This window comes from Heptranchias perlo, unplaced genomic scaffold (genome assembly GCF_035084215.1).
Source record: "Heptranchias perlo isolate sHepPer1 unplaced genomic scaffold, sHepPer1.hap1 HAP1_SCAFFOLD_1363, whole genome shotgun sequence".
In the NCBI taxonomy this organism is placed as follows: Eukaryota; Metazoa; Chordata; class Chondrichthyes; order Hexanchiformes; family Hexanchidae; genus Heptranchias; species Heptranchias perlo.
Window position 1 is genome coordinate 1 of NW_027138606.1, and position 13,562 is coordinate 13,562.

Here is a 13,562-nt window from a genome sequence, read left to right on the forward strand (position 1 = left end):
TGTTGTAGGTGAGGGTGTTGAGGGATATGGAGTGAAGGTGGGTAAATGGGATGAGGTACAGATGAGCTAGGATCTGATTGAATGGCGGAACAGGCCCGAGGGGCTGAATGGCTTCCTCCTGTTCCTGTGTGACAGGCCCCGAGGGGCTGAACGGCCTCCTCCTGTTCCTGTGTAACAGGCCCCGAGGGGCTGAATGGCCTCCTCCTGTTCCTGTGTGACAGGCCCGAGGGGCTGAACGGCCTCCTCCTGTTCCTGTGTGACAGGCCCGAGGGGCTGAACGGCCTCCTCCTGTTCCTGTGTAACAGGCCCGAGGGGCTGAACGGCCTCCTTCCTGTTCTGTGTAACAGGCCCGAGGGGCTGAACGGCCTCCTCCTGTTCCTGTGTAACAGGCCCGAGGGGCTGAACGGCCTCCTCCTGTTCCTGTGTAACAGGCCCCGAGGGGCTGAACGGCCTCCTCCTGTTCCTGTCGTGACTCGCCCTCACAGGGAGGGGGTCCGGTGACCGTCTGAAGCTCTGCGTGCGGGGCAATGATGAACTTTCTGTTCGGCCGTGTACTTCCAGCGCAGCGCTGAGGGAGAGCGGCATTGTCAGAGGCGCTGCCCTCTGGATGGGCCGTCAAGCTGAGGCGCTGTCTGCGCGTCTGGGTAGCTGTGACAGAAGCTTCCAGGAATCGGATTCAGGCTGGGTGAGGTCTGGCCCCCCCCCCCCCACTGTCTTGTGTTCGGTGGGGCTGTGACGCACACGTCCTGTGTATCTCAGTCCTCGGGTGCGTGGCCTGTACGTACACGACAGACTCTACACCCTCTGCTAGTGATAGTTCTTCGGGACGCTTGACTCCGTGTCCCGTGTGCCCACGGCTGCGTCTGGATTGATAAATGTGCAGACAGGCTGGACAGCCGTCCTGAAACGTCACAGCCTGTCAGTCTGACCTCGTGTATTTTCATTCCTTTCAGACACTGACCGGGAAGGAGATTGAAATTGATATTGAGCCCACTGATAAGGTAAAATCTCTCTCCCATCTGTGTCTGTCTCCTCGACGTCTCACTGGGTGCGCGTTCCATTCGTCTGTCTCGTACCCCACGCGTGCACTTTCACTGTCTGTCTCTCTCCAGCTGTCTGTATGTGTCTCGGTCTGCATCTTTCTGTGTCTCTCTCTCTCTCTCCCGCTGTCTGCATCTCTCGCGCTCTCTCGCTGTCTGTGTGTGTCTCGGTCTGCATCTTTCTGTGTCTCTCTCTCTCTCTCCCGCTGTCTGCATCTCTCGCGCTCTCTCGCTGTCTGTGTGTGTCTCGGTCTGCATCTCTCTCTCTCTCTCATTATCTGTGTGTGTCTCGGTCTGCATCTCTCTCTCTCTCTCTCTCTCATTGTCTGTGTGTGTCTCGGTCTGCATCTCTCTCTCTCTCTCTCTCTCTCTCTCATTGTCTGTGTGTGTCTCGGTCTGCATCTCTCTCTCTCTCTCTCTCATTGTCTGTGTGTGTCTCGGTCTGCATCTCTCTCTCTCTCTCTCTCTCTCTCATTTGTGTGTGTCTCGGTCTGCATATCTCTCTCTCTCTCTCTCTCTCTCATTGTGTGTGTCTCGGTCTGCATCTCTCTCTCTCTCTCTCTCTCTCATTGTTTGTGTGTGTCTCGGTCTGCATATCTCTCTCTCTCTCTCTCTCTCATTGCCTGTGTGTGTCTCGGTCTGCATATATCTCTCTCTCTCATTGTCTGTGTGTCTCGGTCTGTTGTTATGGTGTACTGTACCCCTCTGATGTGTGTTGTTATGGTGTACTGTACCCCTCTGATGTGTGTTGTTATGGTGTACTGTACCCCTCTGATGTGTGTTGTTATGGTGTACTGTACCCCTCTGATGTGTGTTGTTATGGTGTACTGTACCCCTCTGATGTGTGTTATGGTGTACTGTACCCCTCTGATGTGTGTTATGGTGTACTGTACCCCTCTGATGTGTGTTATGGTGTACTGTACCCCTCTGATGTGTGTTATGGTGTACTGTACCCCTCTGATGTGTGTTGTTATGGTGTACTGTACCCCTCTGATGTGTCTCTGTTATGGCGCTCTGTACCCCTCTGATGTGTCTCTGTTATGGCGCTCTGTACCCCTCTGATGTGTCTCTGTTATGGCGCTCTGTAGGTGGAGCGAATTAAAGAACGTGTGGAAGAGAAAGAGGGAATCCCCCCACAGCAGCAGCGGCTCATCTACAGCGGGAAACAGATGTGAGTATCGGGCTGGGGGGCGGGGTTAGGGGCGGGCTGGGGGTGAGGGGTCAGACGGACGATCGGGACGGGCTGGGGGTGAGGGGTCAGACGGACGATCGTGTCGGGCTGGGGGTGAGGGGTCAGACGGACGATCGTGTCGGGCTGGGGGTGAGCCAGACGGACGATCGTGTCGGGCTGGGAGTGAGCCAGACGGACGATCGTGTCGGGCTGGGGGTGAACCAGGCGGACGATCGTGTCGGGCTGGGGGTGAGCCAGACGGACGATCGTGTCGGGCTGGGGGTGAGCCAGACGGACAATCGTGTCGGGCTGGGGGTGAGCCAGACGGACAATCGTGTCTGACTGGGGGTGAGCCAGGCGGACGATCGTGTCGGGCTGGGGGTGAGGAGCCAGACGGACGATCGTGTCGGGCTGGGGGTGAGGAGCCAGACGGACAATCGTGTCTGACTGGGGGTGAGCCAGGCGGACGATCGTGTCGGGCTGGGGGTGAGGAGCCAGGTGGACGATCGTGTCTGACTGGGGGTGAGCCAGGCAGACGATCGTGTCGGGCTGGGGGTGAGCCAGGCGGACGATCGTGTCGGGCTGGGGGTGAGGAGCCAGACGGACGATCGTGTCGGGCTGGGGGTGAGCCAGACGGACGATCGTGTCGGGCTGGGAGTGAGCCAGACGGACGATCGTGTCGGGCTGGGGGTGAACCAGGCGGACGATCGTGTCGGGCTGGGGGTGAGCCAGACGGACGATCGTGTCGGGCTGGGGGTGAGCCAGGCGGACGATCGTGTCGGGCTGGGGGTGAGCCAGACGGACAATCGTGTCTGACTGGGGGTGAGCCAGGCGGACGATCGTGTCTGACTGGGGGTGAGCCAGGCGGACGATCGTGTCGGGCTGGGGGTGAGGAGCCAGGTGGACGATCGTGTCGGGCTGGGGGTGAGCCAGGCGGACGATCGTGTCGGGCTGGGGGTGAGGGGTCAGGCGGACGATCGTGTCGGGCTGGTGGTGAGGGGTCAGGCGGACGATCGTGTCGGGCTGGTGGTGAGGGGTCAGGCGGACGATCGTGTCGGGCTGGGGGTGAGCCAGGCGGACGATCGTGTCGGGCTGGTGGTGAGGGGTCAGACGGACGATCGTGTCGGGCTGGTGGTGAGGGGTCAGGCGGACGATCGTGTCGGGCAGAGGGTGAGCCAGACGGACGATCGTGTCGGGCTGGGGGTGAGCCAGACGGACGATCGTGTCGGGCTGGGGGTGAGCCAGACGGACGATCGTGTCGGGCTGGGGGTGAGCCAGACGGACGATCGTGTCGGGCTGGGGGTGAGCCAGACGGACGATCGTGTCGGGCTGGGGGTGAGCCAGACGGACGATCGTGTCGGGCTGGGGGTGAGCCAGACGGACGATCGTGTCGGGCTGGGGGTGAGCCAGACGGACGATCGTGTCGGGCTGGGGGTGAGCCAGACGGACGATCGTGTCGGGCTGGGGGTGAGCCAGACGGACGATCGTGTCGGGCTGGGGGTGAGCCAGACGGACGATCGTGTCGGGCTGGGGGTGAGCCAGACGGACGATCGTGTCTGGCTGGGGGTGAGCCAGACGGACGATCGTGTCGGGCTGGGGGTGAGCCAGACGGACGATCGTGTCGGGCTGGTGGTGAGGGGTCAGGCGGACGATCGTGTCGGGCTGGGGGTGAGCCAGGCGGACGATCGTGTCGGGCTGGGGGTGAGCCAGGCGGACGATCGTGTCGGGCTGGGGGTGAGGAGCCAGACGGACGATCGTGTCGGGCTGGGGGTGAACCAGGCGGACGATCGTGTCGGGCTGGGGATGAGCCAGACGGACGATCGTGTCGGGCTGGGGGTGAGGAGCCAGACGGACGATCGTGTCGGGCTGGGGGTGAGGGGTCAGACGGACGATCGTGTCGGGCTGGGGTGAGCCAGGCGGACGATCGTGTCGGGCTGGGGGTGAGCCAGGCGGACAATCGTGTCGGGCGATCGTGTCGTGCTGGGGGTGAGGGGTCAGACGGACGATCGTGTCGGGCTGGGGGGTGAACCAGGCGGACGATCGTGTCGGGCTGGGGGTGAGCCAGGCGGACGATCGTGTCTGACTGGGGGTGAGCCAGGCGGACGATCGTGTCGAGCTGGGGGGTGAGCCAGGCGGACGATCGTGTCGGGCTGGGGGTGAGCCAGGCGGACGATCGTGTCGGGCTGGGGTGAGCCAGGCGGACGATCGTGTCGGGCTGGGGGTGAGCCAGGCGGACGATCGTGTCGGGCGATCGTGTCGGGCTGGGGGTGAGGAGCCAGGCGGACGATCGTGTCGGGCTGGGGTGAGCCAGGCGGACGATCGTGTCGGGCTGGGGTGAGCCAGGCGGACGATCGTGTCGGGCTGGGGTGAGCCAGGCGGACGATTGTGTCGGGCTGGGGGTGAGCCAGGCGGACGATCGTGTCGGGCGATCGTGTCGGGCTGGGGCTGAGGGGTCAGACGGACGATCGTGTCGGGCTGGGGGTGAGCCAGGCGGACGATCGTGTCCGTCTGGGGGTGAGCCAGATGGACGATCGTGTCTGACTGGGGGTGAGCCAGGCAGACGATCGTGTCGGGCTGGGGGTGAGCCAGGCGGACGATCGTGTCGGGCTGGGGGTGAGGAGCCAGACGGACGATCGTGTCGGGCTGGGGGTGAGCCAGACGGACGATCGTGTCGGGCTGGGGGTGAGCCAGACAGACGATCGTGTCGGGCTGGGGGTGAACCAGGCGGACGATCGTGTCGGGCTGGGGGTGAGCCAGACGGACAATCGTGTCTGACTGGGGGTGAGCCAGGCGGACGATCGTGTCGGGCTGGGGGTGAGCAGCCAGACGGACGATCGTGTCGGGCTGGGGGTGAGGAGCCAGACGGACGATCGTGTCGGGCTGGGGGTGAGGAGCCAGGCGGACGATCGTGTCGGGCTGGGGGTGAGGAGTCAGGCGGACGATCGTGTCGGGCTGGGGGTGAGCCAGGCGGACGATCGTGTCGGGCTGGGGGTGAGGGGTCAGGCGGACGATCGTGTCGGGCTGGTGGTGAGGGGTCAGGCGGACGATCGTGTCGGGCTGGTGGTGAGGGGTCAGGCGGACGATCGTGTCGGGCTGGGGGTGAGCCAGGCGGACGATCGTGTCGGGCTGGTGGTGAGGGGTCAGACGGACGATCGTGTCGGGCTGGTGGTGAGGGGTCAGGCGGACGATCGTGTCGGGCAGAGGGTGAGCCAGACGGACGATCGTGTCGGGCTGGTGGTGAGGGGTCAGGCGGACGATCGTGTCGGGCTGGGGGTGAGCCAGACGGACGATCGTGTCGGGCTGGGGGTGAGCCAGACGGACGATCGTGTCGGGCTGGGGGTGAGCCAGACGGACGATCGTGTCGGGCTGGGGGTGAGCCAGACGGACGATCGTGTCGGGCTGGGGGTGAGCCAGACGGACGATCGTGTCGGGCTGGGGGTGAGCCAGACGGACGATCGTGTCGGGCTGGGGGTGAGCCAGACGGACGATCGTGTCGGGCTGGGGGTGAGCCAGACGGACGATCGTGTCGGGCTGGGGGTGAGCCAGACGGACGATCGTGTCGGGCTGGGGGTGAGCCAGACGGACGATCGTGTCGGGCTGGGGGTGAGCCAGACGGACGATCGTGTCGGGCTGGGGGTGAGCCAGACGGACGATCGTGTCGGGCTGGGGGTGAGCCAGACGGACGATCGTGTCGGGCTGGGGGTGAGCCAGACGGACGATCGTGTCGGGCTGGGGGTGAGCCAGACGGACGATCGTGTCGGGCTGGGGGTGAGCCAGACGGACGATCGTGTCGGGCTGGTGGTGAGGGGTCAGGCGGACGATCGTGTCGGGCTGGGGGTGAGCCAGGCGGACGATCGTGTCGGGCTGGGGGTGAGGAGCCAGACGGACGATCGTGTCGGGCTGGGGGTGAGCCAGGCGGACGATCGTGTCGGGCGATCGTGTCGGGCTGGGGCTGAGGGGTCAGACGGACGATCGTGTCGGGCTGGGGGTGAGCCAGGCGGACGATCGTGTCGGGCTGGGGGTGAGCCAGGCGGACGATCGTGTCGGGCTGGGGGTGAGGAGCCAGACGGACGATCGTGTCGGGCTGGGGGTGAGCCAGGCGGACGATCGTGTCGGGCGATCGTGTCGGGCTGGGGCTGAGGGGTCAGACGGACGATCGTGTCGGGCTGGGGGTGAGCCAGGCGGACGATCGTGTCGGGCTGGGGGTGAGCCAGATGGACGATCGTGTCTGACTGGGGGTGAGCCAGGCGGACGATCGTGTCGGGCTGGGGGTGAGCCAGGCGGACGATCGTGTCGGGCTGGGGGTGAGGAGCCAGACGGACGATCGTGTCGGGCTGGGGGTGAGCCAGACGGACGATCGTGTCGGGCTGGGGGTGAGCCAGACGGACGATCGTGTCGGGCTGGGGGTGAACCAGGCGGACGATCGTGTCGGGCTGGGGGTGAGCCAGACGGACAATCGTGTCTGACTGGGGGTGAGCCAGGCGGACGATCGTGTCGGGCTGGGGGTGAGGAGCCAGACGGACGATCGTGTCGGGCTGGGGGTGAGGAGCCAGACGGACAATCGTGTCTGACTGGGGGTGAGCCAGGCGGACGATCGTGTCGGGCTGGGGGTGAGGAGTCAGGTGGACGATCGTGTCGGGCTGGGGGTGAGCCAGGCGGACGATCGTGTCGGGCTGGGGGTGAGGGGTCAGGCGGACGATCGTGTCGGGCTGGTGGTGAGGGGTCAGGCGGACGATCGTGTCGGGCTGGTGGTGAGGGGTCAGGCGGACGATCGTGTCGGGCTGGGGGTGAGCCAGGCGGACGATCGTGTCGGGCTGGGGGTGAGGAGCCAGACGGACGATCGTGTCGGGCTGGGGGTGAGGAGCCAGACGGATAATCGTGTCTGACTGGGGGTGAGCCAGGCGGACGATCGTGTCGGGCTGGGGGTGAGGAGTCAGGTGGACGATCGTGTCGGGCTGGGGGTGAGCCAGGCGGACGATCGTGTCGGGCTGGGGGTGAGGGGTCAGGCGGACGATCGTGTCGGGCTGGTGGTGAGGGGTCAGGCGGACGATCGTGTCGGGCTGGGGGTGAGCCAGACGGACGATCGTGTCGGGCTGGGGGTGAGCCAGACGGACGATCGTGTCGGGCTGGGGGTGAGCCAGACGGACGATCGTGTCGGGCTGGGGGTGAGCCAGACGGACGATCGTGTCGGGCTGGGGGTGAGCCAGACGGACGATCGTGTCGGGCTGGGGGTGAGCCAGACGGACGATCGTGTCGGGCTGGGGGTGAGCCAGACGGACGATCGTGTCGGGCTGGGGGTGAGCCAGACGGACGATCGTGTCGGGCTGGGGGTGAGCCAGACGGACGATCGTGTCGGGCTGGGGGTGAGCCAGACGGACGATCGTGTCGGGCTGGTGGTGAGGGGTCAGGCGGACGATCGTGTCGGGCTGGGGGGTGAGCGGTCAGGCGGACGATCGTGTCGGGCTGGGGGTGAGCCAGGCGGACGATCGTGTCGGGCTGGGGGTGAGCCAGGCGGACGATCGTGTCGGGCTGGGGGTGAGGAGCCAGACGGACGATCGTGTCGGGCTGGGGGTGAACCAGGCGGACGATCGTGTCGGGCTGGGGGTGAGGAGCCAGACGGACGATCGTGTCGGGCTGGGGGTGAACCAGACGGACGATCGTGTCGGGCTGGGGGTGAGCCAGACGGACGATCGTGTCGGGCTGGGGGTGAGGAGCCAGACGGACGATCGTGTCGGGCTGGGGGTGAGGGGTCAGACGGACGATCGTGTCGGGCTGGGGTGAGCCAGGCGGACGATCGTGTCGGGCTGGGGGTGAGCCAGGCGGACAATCGTGTCGGGCGATCGTGTCGTGCTGGGGGTGAGGGGTCAGACGGACGATCGTGTCGGGCTGGGGGTGAACCAGGCGGACGATCGTGTCGGGCTGGGGGTGAGCCAGGCAGACGATCGTGTCTGACTGGGGGTGAGCCAGGCGGACGATCGTGTCGGGCTGGGGGTGAGCCAGGCGGACGATCGTGTCGGGCTGGGGGTGAGCCAGGCGGACGATCGTGTCGGGCTGGGGTGAGCCAGGCGGACGATCGTGTCGGGCTGGGGGTGAGCCAGGCGGACGATCGTGTCGGGCGATCGTGTCGGGCTGGGGGTGAGGAGCCAGGCAGACGATCGTGTCGGGCTGGGGTGAGCCAGGCGGACGATCGTGTCGGGCTGGGGTGAGCCAGGCGGACGATCGTGTCGGGCTGGGGTGAGCCAGGCGGACGATCGTGTCGGGCTGGGGGTGAGCCAGGCGGACGATCGTGTCGGGCGATCGTGTCGGGCTGGGGCTGAGGGGTCAGACGGACGATCGTGTCGGGCTGGGGGTGAGCCAGGCGGACGATCGTGTCCGTCTGGGGGTGAGCCAGATGGACGATCGTGTCTGACTGGGGGTGAGCCAGGCAGACGATCGTGTCGGGCTGGGGGTGAGCCAGGCGGACGATCGTGTCGGGCTGGGGGTGAGGAGCCAGACGGACGATCGTGTCGGGCTGGGGGTGAGCCAGACGGACGATCGTGTCGGGCTGGGGGTGAGCCAGACGGACGATCGTGTCGGGCTGGGGGTGAACCAGGCGGACGATCGTGTCGGGCTGGGGGTGAGCCAGACGGACAATCGTGTCTGACTGGGGGTGAGCCAGGCGGACGATCGTGTCGGGCTGGGGGTGAGCAGCCAGACGGACGATCGTGTCGGGCTGGGGGTGAGGAGCCAGACGGACGATCGTGTCGGGCTGGGGGTGAGCCAGGCGGACGATCGTGTCGGGCTGGGGGTGAGGGGTCAGGCGGACGATCGTGTCGGGCTGGTGGTGAGGGGTCAGGCGGACGATCGTGTCGGGCTGGTGGTGAGGGGTCAGGCGGACGATCGTGTCGGGCTGGGGGTGAGCCAGGCGGACGATCGTGTCGGGCTGGTGGTGAGGGGTCAGACGGACGATCGTGTCGGGCTGGTGGTGAGGGGTCAGGCGGACGATCGTGTCGGGCAGAGGGTGAGCCAGACGGACGATCGTGTCGGGCTGGTGGTGAGGGGTCAGGCGGACGATCGTGTCGGGCTGGGGGTGAGCCAGACGGACGATCGTGTCGGGCTGGGGGTGAGCCAGACGGACGATCGTGTCGGGCTGGGGGTGAGCCAGACGGACGATCGTGTCGGGCTGGGGGTGAGCCAGACGGACGATCGTGTCGGGCTGGGGGTGAGCCAGACGGACGATCGTGTCGGGCTGGGGGTGAGCCAGACGGACGATCGTGTCGGGCTGGGGGTGAGCCAGACGGACGATCGTGTCGGGCTGGGGGTGAGCCAGACGGACGATCGTGTCGGGCTGGTGGTGAGGGGTCAGGCGGACGATCGTGTCGGGCTGGGGGTGAGCCAGGCGGACGATCGTGTCGGGCTGGGGGTGAGGAGCCAGACGGACGATCGTGTCGGGCTGGGGGTGAGGAGCCAGACGGACGATCGTGTCGGGCTGGGGGTGAGGAGCCAGACGGACGATCGTGTCGGGCTGGGGGTGAGGAGCCAGACGGACGATCGTGTCGGGCTGGGGGTGAGCCAGACGGACGATCGTGTCGGGCTGGGGGTGAGCCAGACGGAGGATCGTGTCGGGCTGGGGGTGAGCCAGACGGACGATCGTGTCGGGCTGGGGGTGAGCCAGACGGACGGTCGCGTCGGGCTGGGCGTGAGGCAGACGGACGATCGTGTCGGGCTGGGGGTGAGCCAGACGGACGATCGTGTCGGGCTGGGGGTGAGCCAGACGGACGATCGTGTCGGGCTGGGGGTGAGCCAGACGGACGATCGTGTCGGGCTGGGCGTGAGGCAGGCAGACGAGGGTATCGGGCTGGGTTGGGAGTCGTCCAACCTGTGGGAGCCTCTTCCCCTTCCCTCCGCTGCAGTCTGTCCAACTGTGGCCTCAGGATCTCGGCGAGTCAGACGCACCCACAGTTGCAGCCTGCCTGGCCTGGGGTGGTCACTGACCTGACTGAGGGTGGCTGGCCTCAGCAAGTCACGGGAGGTCGGCCCCCTCTCCCCTCTGCCGTGAGCGAGACCATGCAGGAAGCAGAAGAGAGCGGCCATTTGGCGAGAGGGGTGCAGGAGGGATGAGGGAGTGGGAGAGCAGTGAGTCGGTGTGTACCAGAATAGTCCCGGGGCTGAGGGGACTTCATTTCCGTGGAGAGACTGGAGAAGCTGCGGTTGTTCTCCTGAGAGCAGAGAAGGTTAAGGGGAGATTTGATCGAGGGGTTCAAAATCATGAAGGGTTTTGAGAGAGTAAATAAGGAGAAACTGTTTCCAGTGGCAGGAGGGTCGGTAACCAGAGGACACAGATTTAAGGTGATCGGCAAAAGAAGCAGAGGGGGAGATGAGAATTTTTTTTAACGCAGCGAGTTGTGATGATCTGGAACGCGCTGCCTGAAAGGGCGGTGGAAGCAGATTCAATAATAACTTTCAAAAGGGAATTGGAGAAATACTGGAAAATACTGCAAGGGAATGGGACTAATTGGATAGCTCTTTCAAAGAGCCAGCAAGACGGGCCGAATGGCCTCCTTTCAGTGCTGTAAGATTCTACGTGGCTCCGACTCTCTGCGGGGGGGTGGGGGGTGAACTTTAATCTGCAGAGCACATTATCTGAGTGCTTCACGTCCCACATAGTGCAGTGACTCTTGCAACGTGGTTTTTTAAAAAAAAAATTGCACAGCATGATCCCACAGCAGCACTGAGAGGAATGATCAGTTAATCTGTGTTTTGGTGGAATTGATTGAGAGATAAATATCGGCCCCAGGACGCCTGGGAGAAACTCCCCCTGCTCTTCCAATAGTGGCTGTGGGATCTTTCACATCCACCCGAGGGGGCAGATGGGGGCCCTCGGTTTGACGTCTCATCTGAAGAGCCGCACCTCCGGCGGTGCAGCACTCCCCCCTCGGTGTTACGTGTCAGCCATGGCTAGTTCGCTTCGCTCTCCCCTCTTGAGTCAGAGCGTCGTGTGTTCGAGTCCCGCTGCAGAGACTTGAGCTCACAATCCAGGGCCGACACTCCCGGTGCCAGCGCTGAGGGAGCGCTGCATCTCTCGGAGGTGCCGTTTTTCAGATGAGACGTCAAACCCCGTCTGCCCCTCTCAGGTGGACGTAAAGGATCTCACGGGCACTATTGGAAGAAGAGCAGGAGGGGGGAGTTCTCCCCGGTGTCCTGGGGCCGATATTTATCCCTCAAACCAACACCATAAATAAATTAGTTAACCAGTCGTTCGATTATTTCCTTTGTGGGATCATGCTGTGCACGAATCTGCCGACAAATCGACTGGCTGCGATATCCTGAGGATGTGAACAGCCCTATGTAAACACACGGTCTTTTAGTCCGGTATTGGGAGTATTAAATTATGGGGCTCAAGTCCCGGAGTGGGGCTCGAACCCCACGACCTTCTGCCTCGTGTGGGTGAGACTCGCCGAGCCAAGAAAGGAAGGCAAACGGGAGAGGTTATAATTCATCGCTTTTCCCTTCTGGTGAATATAAACAAATGGAAGTATTTGCCCTGGGTTAGGGCGCGGGATTAACGGAAAAATCAGCCAGGGTCCCCGCTCCTGGTCACTGTCCATCGGCTCCTGCTGGCAGTAATTGTGGGGGAGGGGCGTGGTGTTGAGTGAGGATAGACTGTGATGCCTTCCACAGTCAAATGCCCACCCAATACTCATTGGGTCAGTCATGAACGGGTGAGGGTGAGGAGGCTGGCCGGTGCCTGTAGCCCATCGAGGGGTAGGGAGAGGAGGAGAAAAGAAGGAACTTGCGTTTATATAGCGCCTTTCACGTCCTCAGGACACCCCAAAACACTTTACAGCCAGTGAGGCACTTTAGAAGTGTGGTCACTGTTGTAATGTAGGAAACGCGGCAGCTAATTTGCGCACAGCAAGATCCCACAAACAGCAATGCGTTAATGACCAGATCATCTTTTTTTAGCGGTTAGTTTGAGGGGTAAATTGGCCCCAGGACACCGGTGAGAACTCTCCCGCCCCCCCTCCCCGGCTCTTCTTCCAATAGCGGCCGTGGGATTTTTTACGTTCCCCCCCAAGAGGGGCAGACGGGGCCCCTCGGTTTAACGTCTCATCCGAAGGACGGCCCCTCCGGCGGCGCGGCGCTCCCTGGGTTCCCCCCCCCCCCCCCGGGGGGAGTGTCGGCCCTGGATCGTAGGGCTCGAACCCCACGGCCCTCTGACTGCGGTGAGGGTGCTACCCATCGAGCCACAGCTGACACGTGGAGGAGGAGGAGGTTGGGAGGGGGGTTTGCGTGGAAAAGATGGGGGATGAAAAGAAACAGGCCCAGCTCCTCATTGACCACCTCTCCCTCCTCTCTCTCTCTCTCTCTCCCCAGGAATGATGAGAAGACGGCGGCAGATTACAAGATTCAGGGAGGCTCCGTACTACACCTGGTGCTGGCCTTGAGGGGAGGCGATCGGTGACCGAGCACAGGCCGCGTGTTGCGGGGGGAAGAGGGGGAGATTTCCTCCGATGCACGTGAACTTTACGGACCCCAGCGTTGCCCCCCGCCCCACCCAACGCATTCGTCCGCGTGCCCCACGGGCGCTGACCCCCTTCTCTGTTACACCTCCCTCTTCCCTCTCCGACCCCAACTGATAATTATCACTCACCACAATGAGCAGTTCGCTATTTGCATTGCATCTGTTTTTTTTTAATTAAGGCGTATTGTTGCTTAATTTCTTTTTCGAGAGACTGTGGGGGGCGCACGGTCGGTCCTGACCCAGCTCCAGCTGAGTTAAATTGTCCGCTCTGTTCGCGGACCAGATAGAGAGAGGAAAATTAACCAATAAACTGACTGTATTTTGCTCCCTTGATATCTGTCTCTTGCGTGTCGAACTTTTTCCCCCCTCTCCCCCTCCTCCTTATTTGGAAGCGGGGGCGGGGGGGGGAGAGGAGAGAGGAGTGTAGAGAGGTGATGTTGAACGCAGGACCAGGAGGAGGCCATTCAGCCCCTCGAGCCCCTTCCGCCATTCAATCAGATCGTGGCCTGTCCGTATCTTAACTGCACCTTACCCACCTTGGTTCCGTAACCCTTAATACCCTCGCCTTTTAAAAACAAAACCTATCCATCTCTGTCTTTAAATTTTCAATTGACTCCCCCTCCGGCCCCCACAGCTTTTTGGGGGGAGAGAGTTCCAGATTCCCAGTCCCCTTTGTGTGAAGAAGTGATTCCTGACTTCACCCCTGAACGGCCTGGCTCTAATTTTAAGGTTCTGCCCCCTCGTTCTACTGTCAAATCCTTTAATCATCTCAAACACCTTGATCAGATCACCCCTTAATCTTCTATATTCGAGGGATTACGAGCCCAGTCTACGCAACCCTGTCCTC

At 63.3% G+C, this 13,562-nt stretch overlaps 1 protein-coding gene across 1 annotated transcript; it reads left to right on the forward strand.

The window, feature by feature from the left end:
* Nucleotides 1–905: 905 nt before the first annotated feature.
* LOC137308657 (NEDD8-like) lies at nt 906–13,048 on the forward strand (the record flags this gene model as incomplete). The annotated part of the gene is made up of 3 exons (XM_067977251.1): nt 906–1,001; nt 2,129–2,211; nt 12,568–13,048. Coding segments are annotated over 3 exons (267 nt in total), but the record flags the coding sequence as incomplete, so codon positions are not given.
* Between the last annotated feature and the right edge of the window lie 514 nt (nt 13,049–13,562).